This window comes from Alnus glutinosa, chromosome 12 (assembly GCF_958979055.1).
Source record: "Alnus glutinosa chromosome 12, dhAlnGlut1.1, whole genome shotgun sequence".
Lineage (NCBI taxonomy): Eukaryota > Viridiplantae > Streptophyta > Magnoliopsida > Fagales > Betulaceae > Alnus > Alnus glutinosa.
In genome coordinates this window covers 11,965,725-11,979,923 of record NC_084897.1, presented here as the reverse complement: position 1 = coordinate 11,979,923, position 14,199 = coordinate 11,965,725, and the positions used below count along the sequence as shown (strand labels likewise).

General features: G+C 35.0%; 2 protein-coding genes across 3 annotated transcripts; one reads left to right on the top strand and one right to left on the bottom strand.

Annotated features, from left to right (window-relative positions):
• The first annotated feature begins 828 nt into the window (after positions 1-828).
• Positions 829-2,919, top strand: LOC133851675 (uncharacterized). Its single transcript, XM_062288207.1, has 5 exons — positions 829-1,026; positions 1,233-1,459; positions 1,952-2,032; positions 2,290-2,640; positions 2,725-2,919. The coding sequence occupies exons 1-5, from the start codon at positions 873-875 to the stop codon at positions 2,824-2,826; spliced, it is 915 nt and encodes a 304-aa protein (XP_062144191.1). The 5' UTR covers positions 829-872; the 3' UTR covers positions 2,827-2,919.
• A 211-nt stretch (positions 2,920-3,130) lies between these two features.
• On the bottom strand, positions 3,131-13,829 carry LOC133851674 (aspartic proteinase 36-like). 2 transcript variants are annotated; one of them, XM_062288205.1, is made up of 10 exons: positions 13,275-13,829; positions 12,086-12,215; positions 11,692-11,939; positions 10,703-10,927; positions 7,698-7,860; positions 7,539-7,612; positions 6,654-6,753; positions 5,486-5,561; positions 4,237-4,308; positions 3,131-3,345 (listed from the first exon to the last, which is right to left on the bottom strand). In XM_062288205.1, exons 1-10 carry the CDS (start codon positions 13,502-13,504, stop codon positions 3,197-3,199), a joined length of 1,467 nt encoding a protein of 488 aa, XP_062144189.1. In that variant the 5' UTR covers positions 13,505-13,829; the 3' UTR covers positions 3,131-3,196. The 2 variants fall into 2 exon arrangements, with proteins under 2 accessions (XP_062144189.1, XP_062144190.1); XM_062288206.1 differs by having other exon boundaries at positions 6,663-6,753; positions 13,275-13,828.
• Between the last annotated feature and the right edge of the window lie 370 nt (positions 13,830-14,199).

The following is a 14,199-nucleotide window of genomic DNA, read 5'->3' as shown; positions in this document are numbered from 1 at the left end:
GATGCTATGTGTATTAGCTCTGATGTGTTAGGTACATGTTATGAAATATATTTATGTTATATTAGTTCATGGATAAATATCATGCCACTGAAATAATCCGTTTGTATAAAAAAAACAAAAGGGTCGTCACAGTATGCCTTTGTTTGCGTCGTTAGGCAACCTTTTGACCGTGCAACATCGATCTCTTAAGCTTTCATTCATCATTGCAACTCCTCGGAATTGCTTTCGTCCAAAAGGCATGTGATTGTGCAGCGACAATCTCTTAGTAGTTTGTTTATTGAAAGTAGTCTAGGTAGGTTCCCTCCTTTAGTGTCTCGTTGACACACGCTTAGGGAACCTCCTTTCATTTTGGCCCTCCTACGTTCTTGAAACAAAAGTAAGCCTTTTTCTTAGGTCCCAAAGAAAATTAGCCCTCAACACATATTTATGTAATTAAGTTACCTAGTCGAACTTATAAGAGTTTTGTTCACGATCTTAATTCACGAGTCGAGCTTTGGCATATTCAGCTCGTTAAGTAAATGAGCTTAAAATCTATATAACTTTATAGTGGTTTAACAAATAAATCGATCCTGACCCGAGTCCGAACCTCTTTACTAGTGGCTATGTTCATCTAGTCTAGTGGACCCACTCTACTGTAGCAACGCAAGATGGAGTTTGGGGCCTGGGGGTAATAGATTCAATCCTGGGGCCGAAGAATCCCCGCACCTAAAGGCTAGAAGGCTAAAAGGCTAAAAGAAACAAGTGGCTGTGCTTAGACCCATATGTGGCCCCCACCTTATCAACAAGCGAGAGGAAAAGAAAAAATCACAAAAGAAGAGAGGCTCGTGTTCTATTCCACCCCAACAAGGTGATTGGCGTCAGAATGGGGAAAGATGAGTGCTACGTCGGTTTCTTCTGCTCTCGCTACTGCCTCAGCCGCCACCGCCACCGCCACCGCAGCCACCTGCCTCCGCCGCAGTAAATGCATTTTCACGTCCAAGGCTTTTTCCGCGTCCTCGCATTACCTCTACCCTTTTCTACTTCGAGGTTTTTACTTTTTACTGTCTTCTTCTTCTTCTTCCTTGTTATAATATATGATAGTATGTATTGCTTGGCTTCTTGCATGGTCGCTGACTATCTTTGTCACCACTGAAATGATTGTTTTGGAATATTTCTGCGTCTATAGAGCGAGTTTAAATTACCATTTTGATATAAACTTTTGAGTTTATTAATTGGTTATGGTGTCCTTGCAGTTGCAAATGATTCTAAAAGCACTGAATTGTCTCCTGTTCCTGCCATTGAAAAATCAGAGGCTGATAAGATTGTGGATGGCATGGACTTTGGTGAGCTCTGCAATGAGTTTGAGTGCATTAGCAGCCCTTTGGTGGAATCTACGGCAAGACAACTTGCCCGTGATATCCTCCAGCTTCGGGAAGGCAATCGTGCTCTTGGAACCTATGCAGTTTCTGTCAGATACAGGGTATCCATGACATTTTTGCCTTTTCTTTTACAATATCTCGCATGTTCATCTTTGGTATTGCCATTTTCTTTCCCTTAAGATCACTGCTTACTAACTTAATCTTTTTTTCTGTTTGGTTATATAATATTGTGTTTGTCCCTCACACATTAGTCACTGGTGCGTGTTCTTGTACAGTATTTGTGTGATTCAATATAGTCTTATTCTCAACATGGTATCAATGCACAAGTTCTGAATCACCTTTCCCACACTTTTCCGCTCTATTTCTGGCACCTTCTCCAATATATAGGAGAAGGTGTATGTGTATCAGTTTTATTAGCTTCTGTATATAGGGTCCCTCCTGTACAATATTACGTGTGATTCAATATACAGTCTTCTTCTCAACATTTTCATTAGTGGTTTCTTTTACTAAATTTGTTGCAGTGGAGTGAGACTTGTATTAATCTTGCAGTCGGGTATTTCATTTAACACATTATGTTATGACACTGATTGCAGGATCCAGTTAGAAGTTTTACTGGTCGTGAAAAGTACAAGAGACTACTATGGGCAACCAGTGCTCTAGAAAATCCTACTGTGGTAAGACTTCTATGTTGTGCCTAGCTATTTCTGTCTTTATAAATCTACAACTATTATCTTTTCTTTGAACTGTATTTTCTTCCCTTATACGAAACTAAATGGCATGCATTGAGCAATATTTTGGCCTTTCATATATCAAGAATCACAGTGACTTCCCTTATATCAATATCTCTCTCTCTCTCTCTCTCTCTCTCTCTTCATATTTAGATTATAAGTATAACCTTTGATTTATATATCTTTCTATGTTGTCGTTACAGAATGTGCAGGAAATGGTGATGTTATCGACCAGTGTCCTGAGCATCAAGTGGACAATCAAAGGGAAGCCAAAATCTTTTCTTGCTGGCATAGCCTCAGATTTGATAATAAGAGTTAATTCTCAATTCACTCTCAACCAAATTAGTGGGCAAGTGATTGAGCATGAGGAGTTCTGGGATTTGTCATCTTCATCGGCTATTGCTCAGGCCTTCTTCTGGACATCACGACGCCTTTTTGCGGCAACGGAGGCCGGAAAGGATTTGGCTGATGTTATTAAGAACCTAGCAAGCCGTTTCTCAACCAAGAAAGAAAACTTGGAAATGTATCCAGACCCCTCAGGTGATCCAACAAAGGTACGTACGTGTTTTAAAAGTCAAAGACTATGTTTTCTTTCATTATCAACTGACTGACTTATTCCATTGTTTGCTTTGCTTCAGTTCTTTGAAAGGGATGACAGCTTCCAAAGAGATGCATACCAAATTGCACTACTTCTGGCAGTCCTATATTTGGTTGTTCAGTTTTTGAGGACAACCTTGTAATAATACCTGCCCTGCCTACATGGATAATCATAATTATGTTACAGATATTGTATATTGTTGTATAAATTAAATTAATCACACTCTTGGCTTTCATGGGAATGGTGATCATATTGAACCGATTCAGGTTTTCCTGCTCCACTTCATGAAGCTATTCAATCGAAAAGATGAACAGATGCATGTGTTTGTCATCACGTATGTAATGACATTCTTTCTATTAATTCAGTCGCGAAGAATGCAGTCCCCCCTCCCCAACGCCCCCGACCCCCCGGGGGCGGGGGCGGGGGGGAGAGTGAATCAAGACAAATTATTTGAAGCACACATTTTCACTCAATAATTTATAGTACAACAAGAATGTTGATGTAGCAACTATTTAATATAGAAAGTAGTGCAGCATAGCTATCAGTAATAAAAAGAATGTTGATGTTCTTCTAATAATCAGAGTGGAAGCTGAAGAAAGATTGTTGGCACCAACAGAATACACCGCTCCAGACTCATCCTTTACCTTAATGCTTGTAGAGCCTAAACGCAAAAACAATCATAAATGAGAAAGGCCAAAGCCATAGAATCAAACCACTAAGTGCACATGCCATGATGTGTATGAACAGCGAGTATTTTCATTTTTATGATGAAAACAGTGACTTGATTTATAAAATCACATTGTTATTATTCATTTAAGAGGCAAGTTCAAGGCAATTTAAACTTAAGATCCAACTTGGTGAAGCCCTATAATCTTTTTGAGTCCAATTAAACTGGGGTTGGCTTCATGGATTCTTATGAGTGGGTCTTATGTATTCTTTTTTGTCACCTTATCCTCTCTAAAATCTACTCTTTGTCGCTTCCCTATTTAATATATCCTTCTTCCCTACTTCTACCCATGCTTTAGGCTTTCCTCCACCTCTTAGGTCATCTTGGATTAAATCATTCTTTTTCACCTATACATTAATTACTTTTCATTGCACACGGCCAAACCATCTTAAGCATTTAATGCACAAATAAATCAAAGAAGGGGATGACAAGAAAAGGAGAAAAAAAAATGAAAAAAAATATAAAAATAAAAAGCTTATTACTAGCCTTAGAACTCTCTTTTGGGGTGAGAAAACAAGAAGCAAGAGAATACAAAAAAGATAATACTTATTATGACAAACCATAAACTCTCTTCCAAGAGAGGGGAGAAATGAAATTTGCTATTCATATATCTATCACTTGAGAGAGCAATCGAGGTGGAGAGAACTAATTTGAGGTATCAAATGCAAAGAAATGCTTAAATTAAACAATATTTTAAGATTCAGCAGCCAAAAAAAAAAATATGGAGAACACTCATGCAGGACAATAATATAACACAAAAGTATGTGGGAAGAAGTCACAAACAAGAGCAACAAACTCAAAATTAAAACACTAGACAGTACTTACAATTATATTCAGTCCATCCAATTGTCTGTTCTTCAAGATCATACAAAACTAGCTTATTTGAAAGCACCAAATCTGCCATTGGAAACAATAGGAGAAGTATTTTAATATAAAAATAATGCATACAACCCAACATATGTCATTTTTCCTCTCCATTTTCACATTAATCAAGTTAATGTATTCATGAAAATCCACATACTAAAACGAAGTGCCTATAAAGAGAGTAGATATTTAAAATTTTGAGCAGAATTACAGTTGATCCCGAAACAAGGAGAAGGCTTTTGTTCGAGTTGAAATAGAAAAATTCAATGGAATTTAAAACCGCTGCGGAGTGTATCTCATTAATTTTACATGGATAGAAAAAGTTTGACTGGGATTAAAAACAAATTGGATCTTTAGCTATTTTCCGCAATGAAAATGTTGTATGTAATCACTTAATGCAGAGCTAGGAATTTTGGACTAGGGTTGTAAATGAACCGAGCTATTTCGAGCCAATACAAAAATTTAAGCTCATTTATTAAATGAGCCCAATTCGTATAAACTCGGCTCGACTCGTATATCATCATTTTTATTGTTTTCTATAGTATTTTTTTTAACTTTGTAATGAGAACATTTTAAGCATTTAAAAAGATAAAGGAAATTCTATTCTAATGTGATGGATGTAGCTTGAATTCTTATGATTGAGTCTTGATATAGATATATTTTTGTGTGTGTGTATGTGATGGTTGTATATATATACAGTAAAATATACATATAGATTTGTGATTGGATCGTTTAAGAATATTCTAAATAAGGTTATAAGATATAATATAAACAGTCAATTTCACGATAAGAGCTATATATATGATTTATTAAATATAAACAATGATTATATGTACTTTATACAAATAATGAATAAGTTAATTAGGCACATGAACAAGCTCGAGTTTTAAATAAATGAATTAAGTTTGAACATATTATCTAACTCGGTGATAAGCTTGAGCATAGCTCGTGTTTGAAACAAAAACGAACGAAGCTTAAACATTCAACACACAGCTTGACTCAGTTCAATTACGCCTTATTTTGGACCTAAAGTATCATAATGTTCATTTTATCAAATCCTGGCATAAACAGAAAATCAGAATAGTTCTTAGCCAGAAAAAACTATAAATGCACAAAGCTTATCTAAGACTGTCTTGACTAATTGCACATTCTACATTCAGTAACAAAATCAATAGTTGAACTTATAATCAAATGTAATTCTAGACTGCACCTCCCAAAAGAGTCATTTCACTTCCATCCCTAGATTGCCCTCCACTATTCTGCCAACCAACACACCACGCATCATTCTGAAAATGTCATGAAAAGAAATTATATATATATATATATTCGTAACGAACCTGGAAAAGAATTAGACCAATAATATATATGAAAATGATGTTTTTCAGAAAAATAACAAAATAGAAAGACCATTTAAACCATATACATGTTTGGTAGCAGTGCTTAACAACTACAGGGCCAAAAACAAAAACTTGATTTCAGATAACTTCAATGTACTTCCAGCTGGAAGGAATAAAAAATAACTCTCACTCACAAGGTAGACTATTCATAAAAATAAAACAATCACAACCAAGGAGACTCCAAAGAGGCTAATGAAATTTTCAAAGTACTGTGTAAGAACACTGTAGAACTCATCTTTTGACAAGTGGTTTTATTAAATAAGCATCGTATACAGTACATAGAACATAGCAACTTTAACTGATCTTTATTTGATCAATGTAAAGGTATGTGCATATTAAAATGGTCGACAGAAATATAAGCTTTTCCTTTTTCTATTTTAAATATAGATCATATAATGCTTTACTTTTAAGAATCTATAAAGTTGACCACCTATCAGATATAATTTTAATAATTAACACAACAATTGGATTGAGTTATAAAAACTTTCTTCCGCTGTACTATACTACTAACATGTCAGAATTATACATGTAGGTTTGATCTAGGAATTAGAGTAAAACTACATTTCGGGCAATGTACCATCTATATTGGCTTGATATCTACAACTTTTGAGCCTAATAAAGATGTAAAATCTACTTGATTGACCTATCTAACGAAAATGGTCAATTTCACAAGAAATTTTAGCTGAGCATTCAATGCACATAGTGAGTAAGAATAACAATCCAAAGAAGTTACTGAAAGTAAGATAAAATATCTAGATGATAATAAATCCTAAAATTCAGGTCATTTGCGGTTGTGATTCTACATGGAACCCAAGCATGAGTTTAGTATCTGAAGGTTCAACATGGAACCCAAGCATGAGTTTAATATCTGAAGGCAAAGTAAAAGCAAAGAACTGAAGCATCTTAGAGAAGGAATAATGTCAACAAATTGTGGAAGGAGACCTAACAAGCGAGGAGTCTAATTAAAATTTTAAGACTCACTTTACTTACACTAAGTACGAATAGATACTCATGAGGATAAACTGTCAATGAAAGGGAACCATCAAAATGAAATGTGACCGTTGGAAATCCATCATCAACGCTGCAGGAGTACAGGAAAAGAGAAAATCAGAATTGTCTTACAAAAGCCTGGATCAGACAACATGAAATACATGCGACTTTTTTCCTTTTTTCTTTTTTGTTTTTCTTTCTGAACAAAATATGTTTGTGAAGTTGATATTACACAATGCTATTTTGCCAAAACTTTGGAATTGTACACAATGCTGGCACAACTTTGGCAAAGTTTTTATACTCCATAATTTCAATCACATCCTTTTTTCTGCCAGTAGCATATTACCACATCCTATTTTCTATCAGTTATACTTGATAAATCCTCTCTCTTAACAGAACTATAGAACTCTTGATCGGCAATATTACCACTTTTACTGCTATTGTTATGGAATTTTATAAAAGGTTGGTTATTTCAGTAATTATGACTTCTGAATGTTCAGAATTTTCCTCAAAAAAAATGGATCCTCGCTCAAGTGTACCATCCTAGTAGTAATGTGCTAAAGAGCAAACATTGCTTCAAAGTTAAATTATGCGACATTTCTATTTCTATTATAAATTGTCATTTTGGGTCCTTTTTTATCTGGATTTATTATGTAAAATCTGTCAGTTCCAGAATACTTCAAATTAATCTCATTTATACACTGATAAATGAAAGTCAGCCTTTTCAAGTATCAACCAATAAATTATATTGCAGTATGACATTTAGGACGGAAATGAATACTTATTCAACCCCTACACTACAAAGAGAAAATAAAGTTTAATCTTGTTACTCCTAAAATTAAAAATAAAAGCAACTAGCTTCAGTTGATGCCTTACTTTCCATTGTACTTGAAACAAGTAAACTGGTCTTCAACGGTATGTAATTTCAACCCAGGTTGCTGACTCATAATCTGAATGCATAACAAAAATGAAAATGAAACTAAAATAAAGAAGAATCTAAAACAAAACCCTCAAATGAAAAGGAATATCATGTACCTTAGGCATTAGTGCTTCATAAACCAGCCCTGGAAGATAAGCCAATGTTGTACCACTGTCAATTATTGTTCCTTTCCGAACTCCATTGTCAAATGTATCTGAAGGAAGTGTTAGAACATCACCACCCACCTCAATTTCCTTCAATACAACATTGTAATGTGCCCTAAAATTTTAGATAAAAGTATAATTACGACGAAATTCATAAGCCAATAACTAACTTGATAAGGAAACTAAAGCCTGAAATAAGAATTTAGAGAAATTAAGATAACATTTCGCAAAGAAACACAAAAGGAATAAACACATTTTACCAATAATTCAAAAGGTCATACTAAAAAACACATTTTTTTAGTATTTTTTACAAATACTAAAAAAAAAAATGACCTTGACGATCAGGTTCCTAACACTTACCCTACCAATGGGGAAGGAATTGATGTACAACACTATATTTGAATGTAATAAACACAGTGCAGACTTCCACGTTCTCTTTCCTTTTCTTTTTTTTCATGCATCAAGCACAAGGGTGTTCTTCTACCATAAAAAAATAATCCATAACTTAGACTAGAAAACATTGCGTCAAATCTTAATTTCACTACACCTTTTCCTGAAAGATCAAGCTTTATACTCTACAAAGATCTCCATCTAGATGTATGAATATTTTTATGGATTTCACTTTTGTATACTTGCAGTACATAATTTATACCTTACTTGTAAGGCATTAAACATCCCGTGGTGAATTAAAATGTACTAAATAATCAGGGTGCCTCACAACAAATTAACTAATTCGATATTCTATAGTATGTGTAAATGACATGCATGTAAAATACCTTATTACTTTTAGGGCATTTTCCCTTTCAACTAGTGTGTGCTAGATAACCAAAACCCCTGTCCACCTATTCTGCACCTATTTGGGCACTAATTAAAGAGTCCTCCCCTAAATATTGTGAGGAGAAAAACCATCCCACATATTCTCAACCCTAATCATAGAAGAGAGATGGTATAATCCTGACATCAAGTGAGTCACCTCCAAGACCCTAAATTGCTCAAGCTAGCCAATCTAATGATTGCCAAAGAGACATCTTCAATCAGATATTGAGATATTCCCATAGCTGACAATTCCCAAAGCCTTTTTTTTTTTTTTTGGATGAGTAAGGGAACAATTCCCAAAGCCTTGATGAAGGAAAAACACCAAAGCCTTGAAATCAGACCCCTGCCACCTAGATCTGAAAGATGATATCCACTTGAAGTCTGCAGAGGTTCCCCCTATTCCTACCTTCAAGGGTTGCCAAGAGAACAACCATGAGGTGAATATTTCTCATAGTACATGATTTGCTACTCCTTGATCAAGCACAAGGCGCAAAGCCTGGAAGCATTCCACCATCCATTTCATGAAAAAGCTAGTTTTGAGTCCCGTTTCTGGTCCCCAAAGATGGTACCCATTCCCGCTTGCCTGGTTTTGCAAAAACAACCACTACCCAAGTTCAATTTCTCTTTTGGATACATCGTGGAAACCTCCAAAAACTCTTTCACTAAAAAGCTTCTAAAGAAATGTTCTATCAACCAAAATGCATTCTCTATGACCTCTCATTATACCCACATACCTTGTTAGCTTTAGTAAAAATGTTAAAAATTAAGCTTCATAATGTCCATTATGGAAGGACTTAAATGCAGTCAACAACATGACTTCCTTTATGGAAGGGAAAAACATTCCAGTCTCAAGAGTATTAAAGACAGCATAATGCCTTCTAATCCTCAAAAACCAAATGCCTACAATGAGCCGGTCCAGGATTTTGTCCTTAGTCGTTTTTGTTTTTTGACATCCTAAAAAACAATACTGAGGCAGCAACAATTGTCATTCCACAATATGTTCCTTGAGCACCCCCTAAAATAATAGGAGGAACATCTGTAATGGAAAAACCACGTACTAAATATCAGACCAATTAATCAAAAAGGGAGAAGAAAAATAAAAAATAAAAAATAAGAAGGCACTGCATAGTGAAGAAGGTCGTATGGACCTCAGAATCACTGTTGAATCCGAATCCTATTAAGAGGTCCACTAGATATCAGAAATTGTTGAAGAAAGAACAAGATATTTCTCTTGCCCCTTCTAGGCAACAAAACATAGAAAAAATAATTGAAATATTTAAGATAATTGCATATTAACAAAACACTATCTCATTTTACCCCAACATATGAATCTGGCAAGAGCTATGGTTTCAGAACTGGAACTGGATACCAACATTTCCAATAGATGTCATTCTTAAAGAAGACCCAAGAATATTTGTTCTTCATATTTTTATGATCTCAAGATAAATTGTAGTCTAACTGTAAATTGTCAATCATTTGGCCAAGCTCCAAGCAGCATCCCTACATCTTATAACATTACATGCTTTACCAAAAGACCTTTTATGGGAAAAGAAGGTTGGCTTTATACAAGTATAAGAAGCATTAGCTAAAGTTTGAACTATTTCATTACCAATGATTTCTATTATTAATAAATGTTCTCCAAAATACATGTGGACATAAATGATTAAATTAATTCTCAGTTCACACTTTTAGAAGGATTAGGAGTGTGTTGTTCTTATTTTTTCAACTTCTCTTCCTTTTCTATTCAATAAGATGATAACACAATTCAATAACTCATACTTTCAAAAGCTTCTTACAATCTGACATTGCTGGATAAATGATCCATAATCTCTACCTTCCAAACATATGCATAGAATTTAGTTCACATTAAAGTTGGCACTGGAATTATATCCAAGCAAACAACAGAAAGAAAGACCATGAATCCCAAAAGTAGAGTGGAAGAAAACGTAGTGGACAACAAAATATAAAATAAATAAAGATGTTTAAGAAAAGGAAATCCGCACTCCATACCCAATGGTAATATCATCCAAAAAAATATAAATAAATCCTAATTAAATAATATCTTAGACTACTAACAACCAATCAATCATAGTACTTATAACTAGCATAACAAATAAAAAATTTATGATAGCTCCACATACTGATTTGGTACCAATGAAGTCGTGTTCACTTTTGGCTCCACTACTTGCCCAATAGCAAAGATTCCACCTCCATTTATATTATCCAAGCAGTGAGCAAACATTTTTTTCACCTTTCCTGCTGAAGCTAGCTGTGAAATCATGGATGAATTTGCTTGTCCAAAACCAAGTATGCCATCAAGTGCTTCTGAGGATGAACCAAGCTCCCCTGATTGTTTAGCTCCACATCTTTCACACAAGAGGGAAGTTTTAATATCTAGAAACAGTACTGCAAGTGTAGATAGTGCTAACTGAAGAAATCATATTAAACAAAAATAAAACTCCTCAGCAGAGCTCTTGAATCAAAACTTGTGATAAAGCTTACCATCTAGGAGTAAACTAAAAACAAGCTAAAAGCAAAGAGATGATGACATAGTTTAAGTACTGCTGATTTCTCACCATATATTATGATACCTCGATATTGGTGGTAAGAAAACAATATTGATATCTTAAAATATTGCTAAGAAATATATCAGTCGATATAATGTATTTACCAGCAAAAGTATTGCCAAAAGTTATGGAACTATCAAAGCTATTGAATAAGTATATGAAACAACTCAATAAAGAAAAACAAAACTGAAGTAAATTGGGTGATGCACCAGGTTTACCCGCCGATATATCAGAAAAATATTGGAATGATAAAAATAATAATGTCGGTCACCACAAAAAAATATCACAGATAACTTGATTATCAGGAGATTTCACTTTAGCCGTACCCCTTCTATATCACTGACATATTTGAAATTTAAAACCTTGTATTTGAGAAAAACAGAAGATATCAATTATAAGGTATTAATAGGTGCACGGCTATGTATAATCCAAGTACGCTATATCTAGGGTTCAACTTTTTCTTTATGGATGCATGCAACAGATATGGTAGTTCTAGAATGACATATGGTATCCAAAGTTCTCTATGATTGTAGTTGAAGCTTAATATAAGAAATACAACCCACCCAAATACTACACTCCCATTTGCTGGTGCTGCCTGAAGGTTTCCAGTCACTCGCTGAAGTTGAATACTATCATTCACAAAGTACCCTGAAGTTGAGCTCCCATCTCCATAGACAACATTATATTGGCAAAGCAAGTCAGGCACACAACCAGGAAGTTTACCATTGTATGTGGAAGTGCAAAAATCTTGATTACAATAAACCAAACTTGAAGTGGAGGAGCTCTTTGGGTCGTATAGTGTCAGTTCTATCTGTAGTTAAATATTCATAATAATAAATGTTTCTCCAAAAAATGCTCAACATAAGCTTGATATCAATTCACGTGAGGGAATATGCATCAAAATTTTGATAGTAAGTTGAGAGACTCAATTGAAGAAGTAAAGTTAGAGGTGCATACCCCGAGACCACTTTTCTTAGGACAGCTGGTGCAGCCAACACAATTCACCCATAGAATATCACTTCCTGTATCAACTTGCACATAATAGTCCTTTGAAGGAGACCCAATCCCAATTTTAGCAAAGTACAGCCTACAGCAACCAAGTAAACTGTATAAGAATAAAAAGGAAACATGACAAATGTTTCCTTTATTAGTCCTATGTGATGTTTATGTATCCACTGCATGAGTAAGATACCGTGATAACACACATGGAAATTATGAAGAAAAAGAAAAGTCTTAGAACTTCAATATTTGAGTCCCAAAGAGATTCAGTCAGTTAAGCCTTAAGCAACTACTTAGCTCAAGTAGGCTGAATTTTCTATTTCTTTTTGCACCAAAACAACAGCAAACATAAGAAAGCCCGGGGGGTGTTAAAGATGGTATTGGGAAAGAATATTTTGGTTCATACCAACCCGAGAAAAGAAAAAATAAATAAATACATCACTATTGCATTCAAAGAAGGGAACAACTAGTTCCCAAATTTCTTTAGAATTATATACATATATATATATATATATATATATATATATATATATATATATATATATATAGAAACTTTAATTAACAATAACAATTAGAACTTAATACTTTTACAAATAAAGAAAATCAAGATGAATTACTTTTTTAAATACAAAATCAAAAGTTCAAGAAACCAAAAATTAACAGAGATTACTATTTGATCCAATTGTAGCAATCCAACAAGTGCATATAACATAATAAATAATCTGTGCCCCTCTGCCCCAAAACTAAATAAACAAATAACAGTCAAGAATCAAAGACAAGAATGGTCCTGCAGGAATCCAATAATTCTACCTTAAATTAACCAGAAAAAACCCAGTAACTTTAAAGAAATGAGAGAGAGAGAGAGAGAGATTGGATCTAAACATATTAAGTAAAACAAGCACATACCAACAAAATAAAAATACAATTCAAACCAATACCAATATCAATCATTATTTATCGAATTTCGCACACGAACAAAATCAATAGGATCGTGATTAATGGGGGGGGGGGGGGGGGAACCAATCCCAGCTAAAATTAGCATTAGCATTAACAAAGAGAAACAAAGTGACATAGAGAAAGCCAACAAGAAAATAAAGGAACCCAGAATTTAAACGCAAAGAAAAGAGCAAGAAAGCAGGACACGGACCCAGCATCAGAAGGGCGACCATTGCCACCCAGTTCCAGATCCACATCAAAGAGAATTCTACGGTGACGACGCACATCATGGGCTTTCAATGCAGTCAAGCTCCGTTCCCGGCCTTTAAACTTGTGGTGCACTGGGAACACGAGGTTGCCTCTAACAACATCAACGGCAAGGAAAGAAGACGAAGAAGCGAGAAACAGCAACACCAAACGAGCGAGCCACCTGAGATCCATCTTCACCAAATCCCAAAAGATTGAACCCAATTTGACCACGTGCGGATTCTAGGCCTCCCCGGAAAGAAGAGAGGCAATGGAGACAAGGGAGAGAAATAAGTGGTAAAGGCCAGAGAGAGAGAAACAGACCGAATTCAACGTCAGGCTTTACGCGTCTTCTCATATAAATGCATTTGGGTTTTATATTAAGAGAGAAAACAGGAAACTACGCCTGCTTTCTTTGGTTTTGGAGTTACCTTCTCCAGTCATCTCCCCCCCCTCTCTCTCTCTCTCTCTCTCTCTCTCTACAGATATGGTCTGTATGTTTTTTTCCGTTTCTTTCTTTCTTTCCTTCCTTCCGGTTTTTCTTTCTTTTCTTTTTTAAGTTTCTTTCACGTCTCTCTCTTGCAAGTCCTTTTCCTCTCTCTCTTATTTTCACTTTTCCTGACCCAATCCAAACCCAACTTACCCATCTCTTTCTCACTCATACGTAGGGTTGGCAATTTTGACACGACTTGATAATCTGACATGAACACAACACAAAATTAACGGGTTTGATTTACCTTAAACGGGTTTGGGTCTTAAACGGATCGACCCGTTTATCTTGGCTTGGCGGGTCGTGTCACAGGTCACTCGCGGGTGACACGCCAGACAAGATTAGGTTTTTTTAAAAAAAATTAAAATTAAAATTATTTTTTAATTATTTATTAATTAAA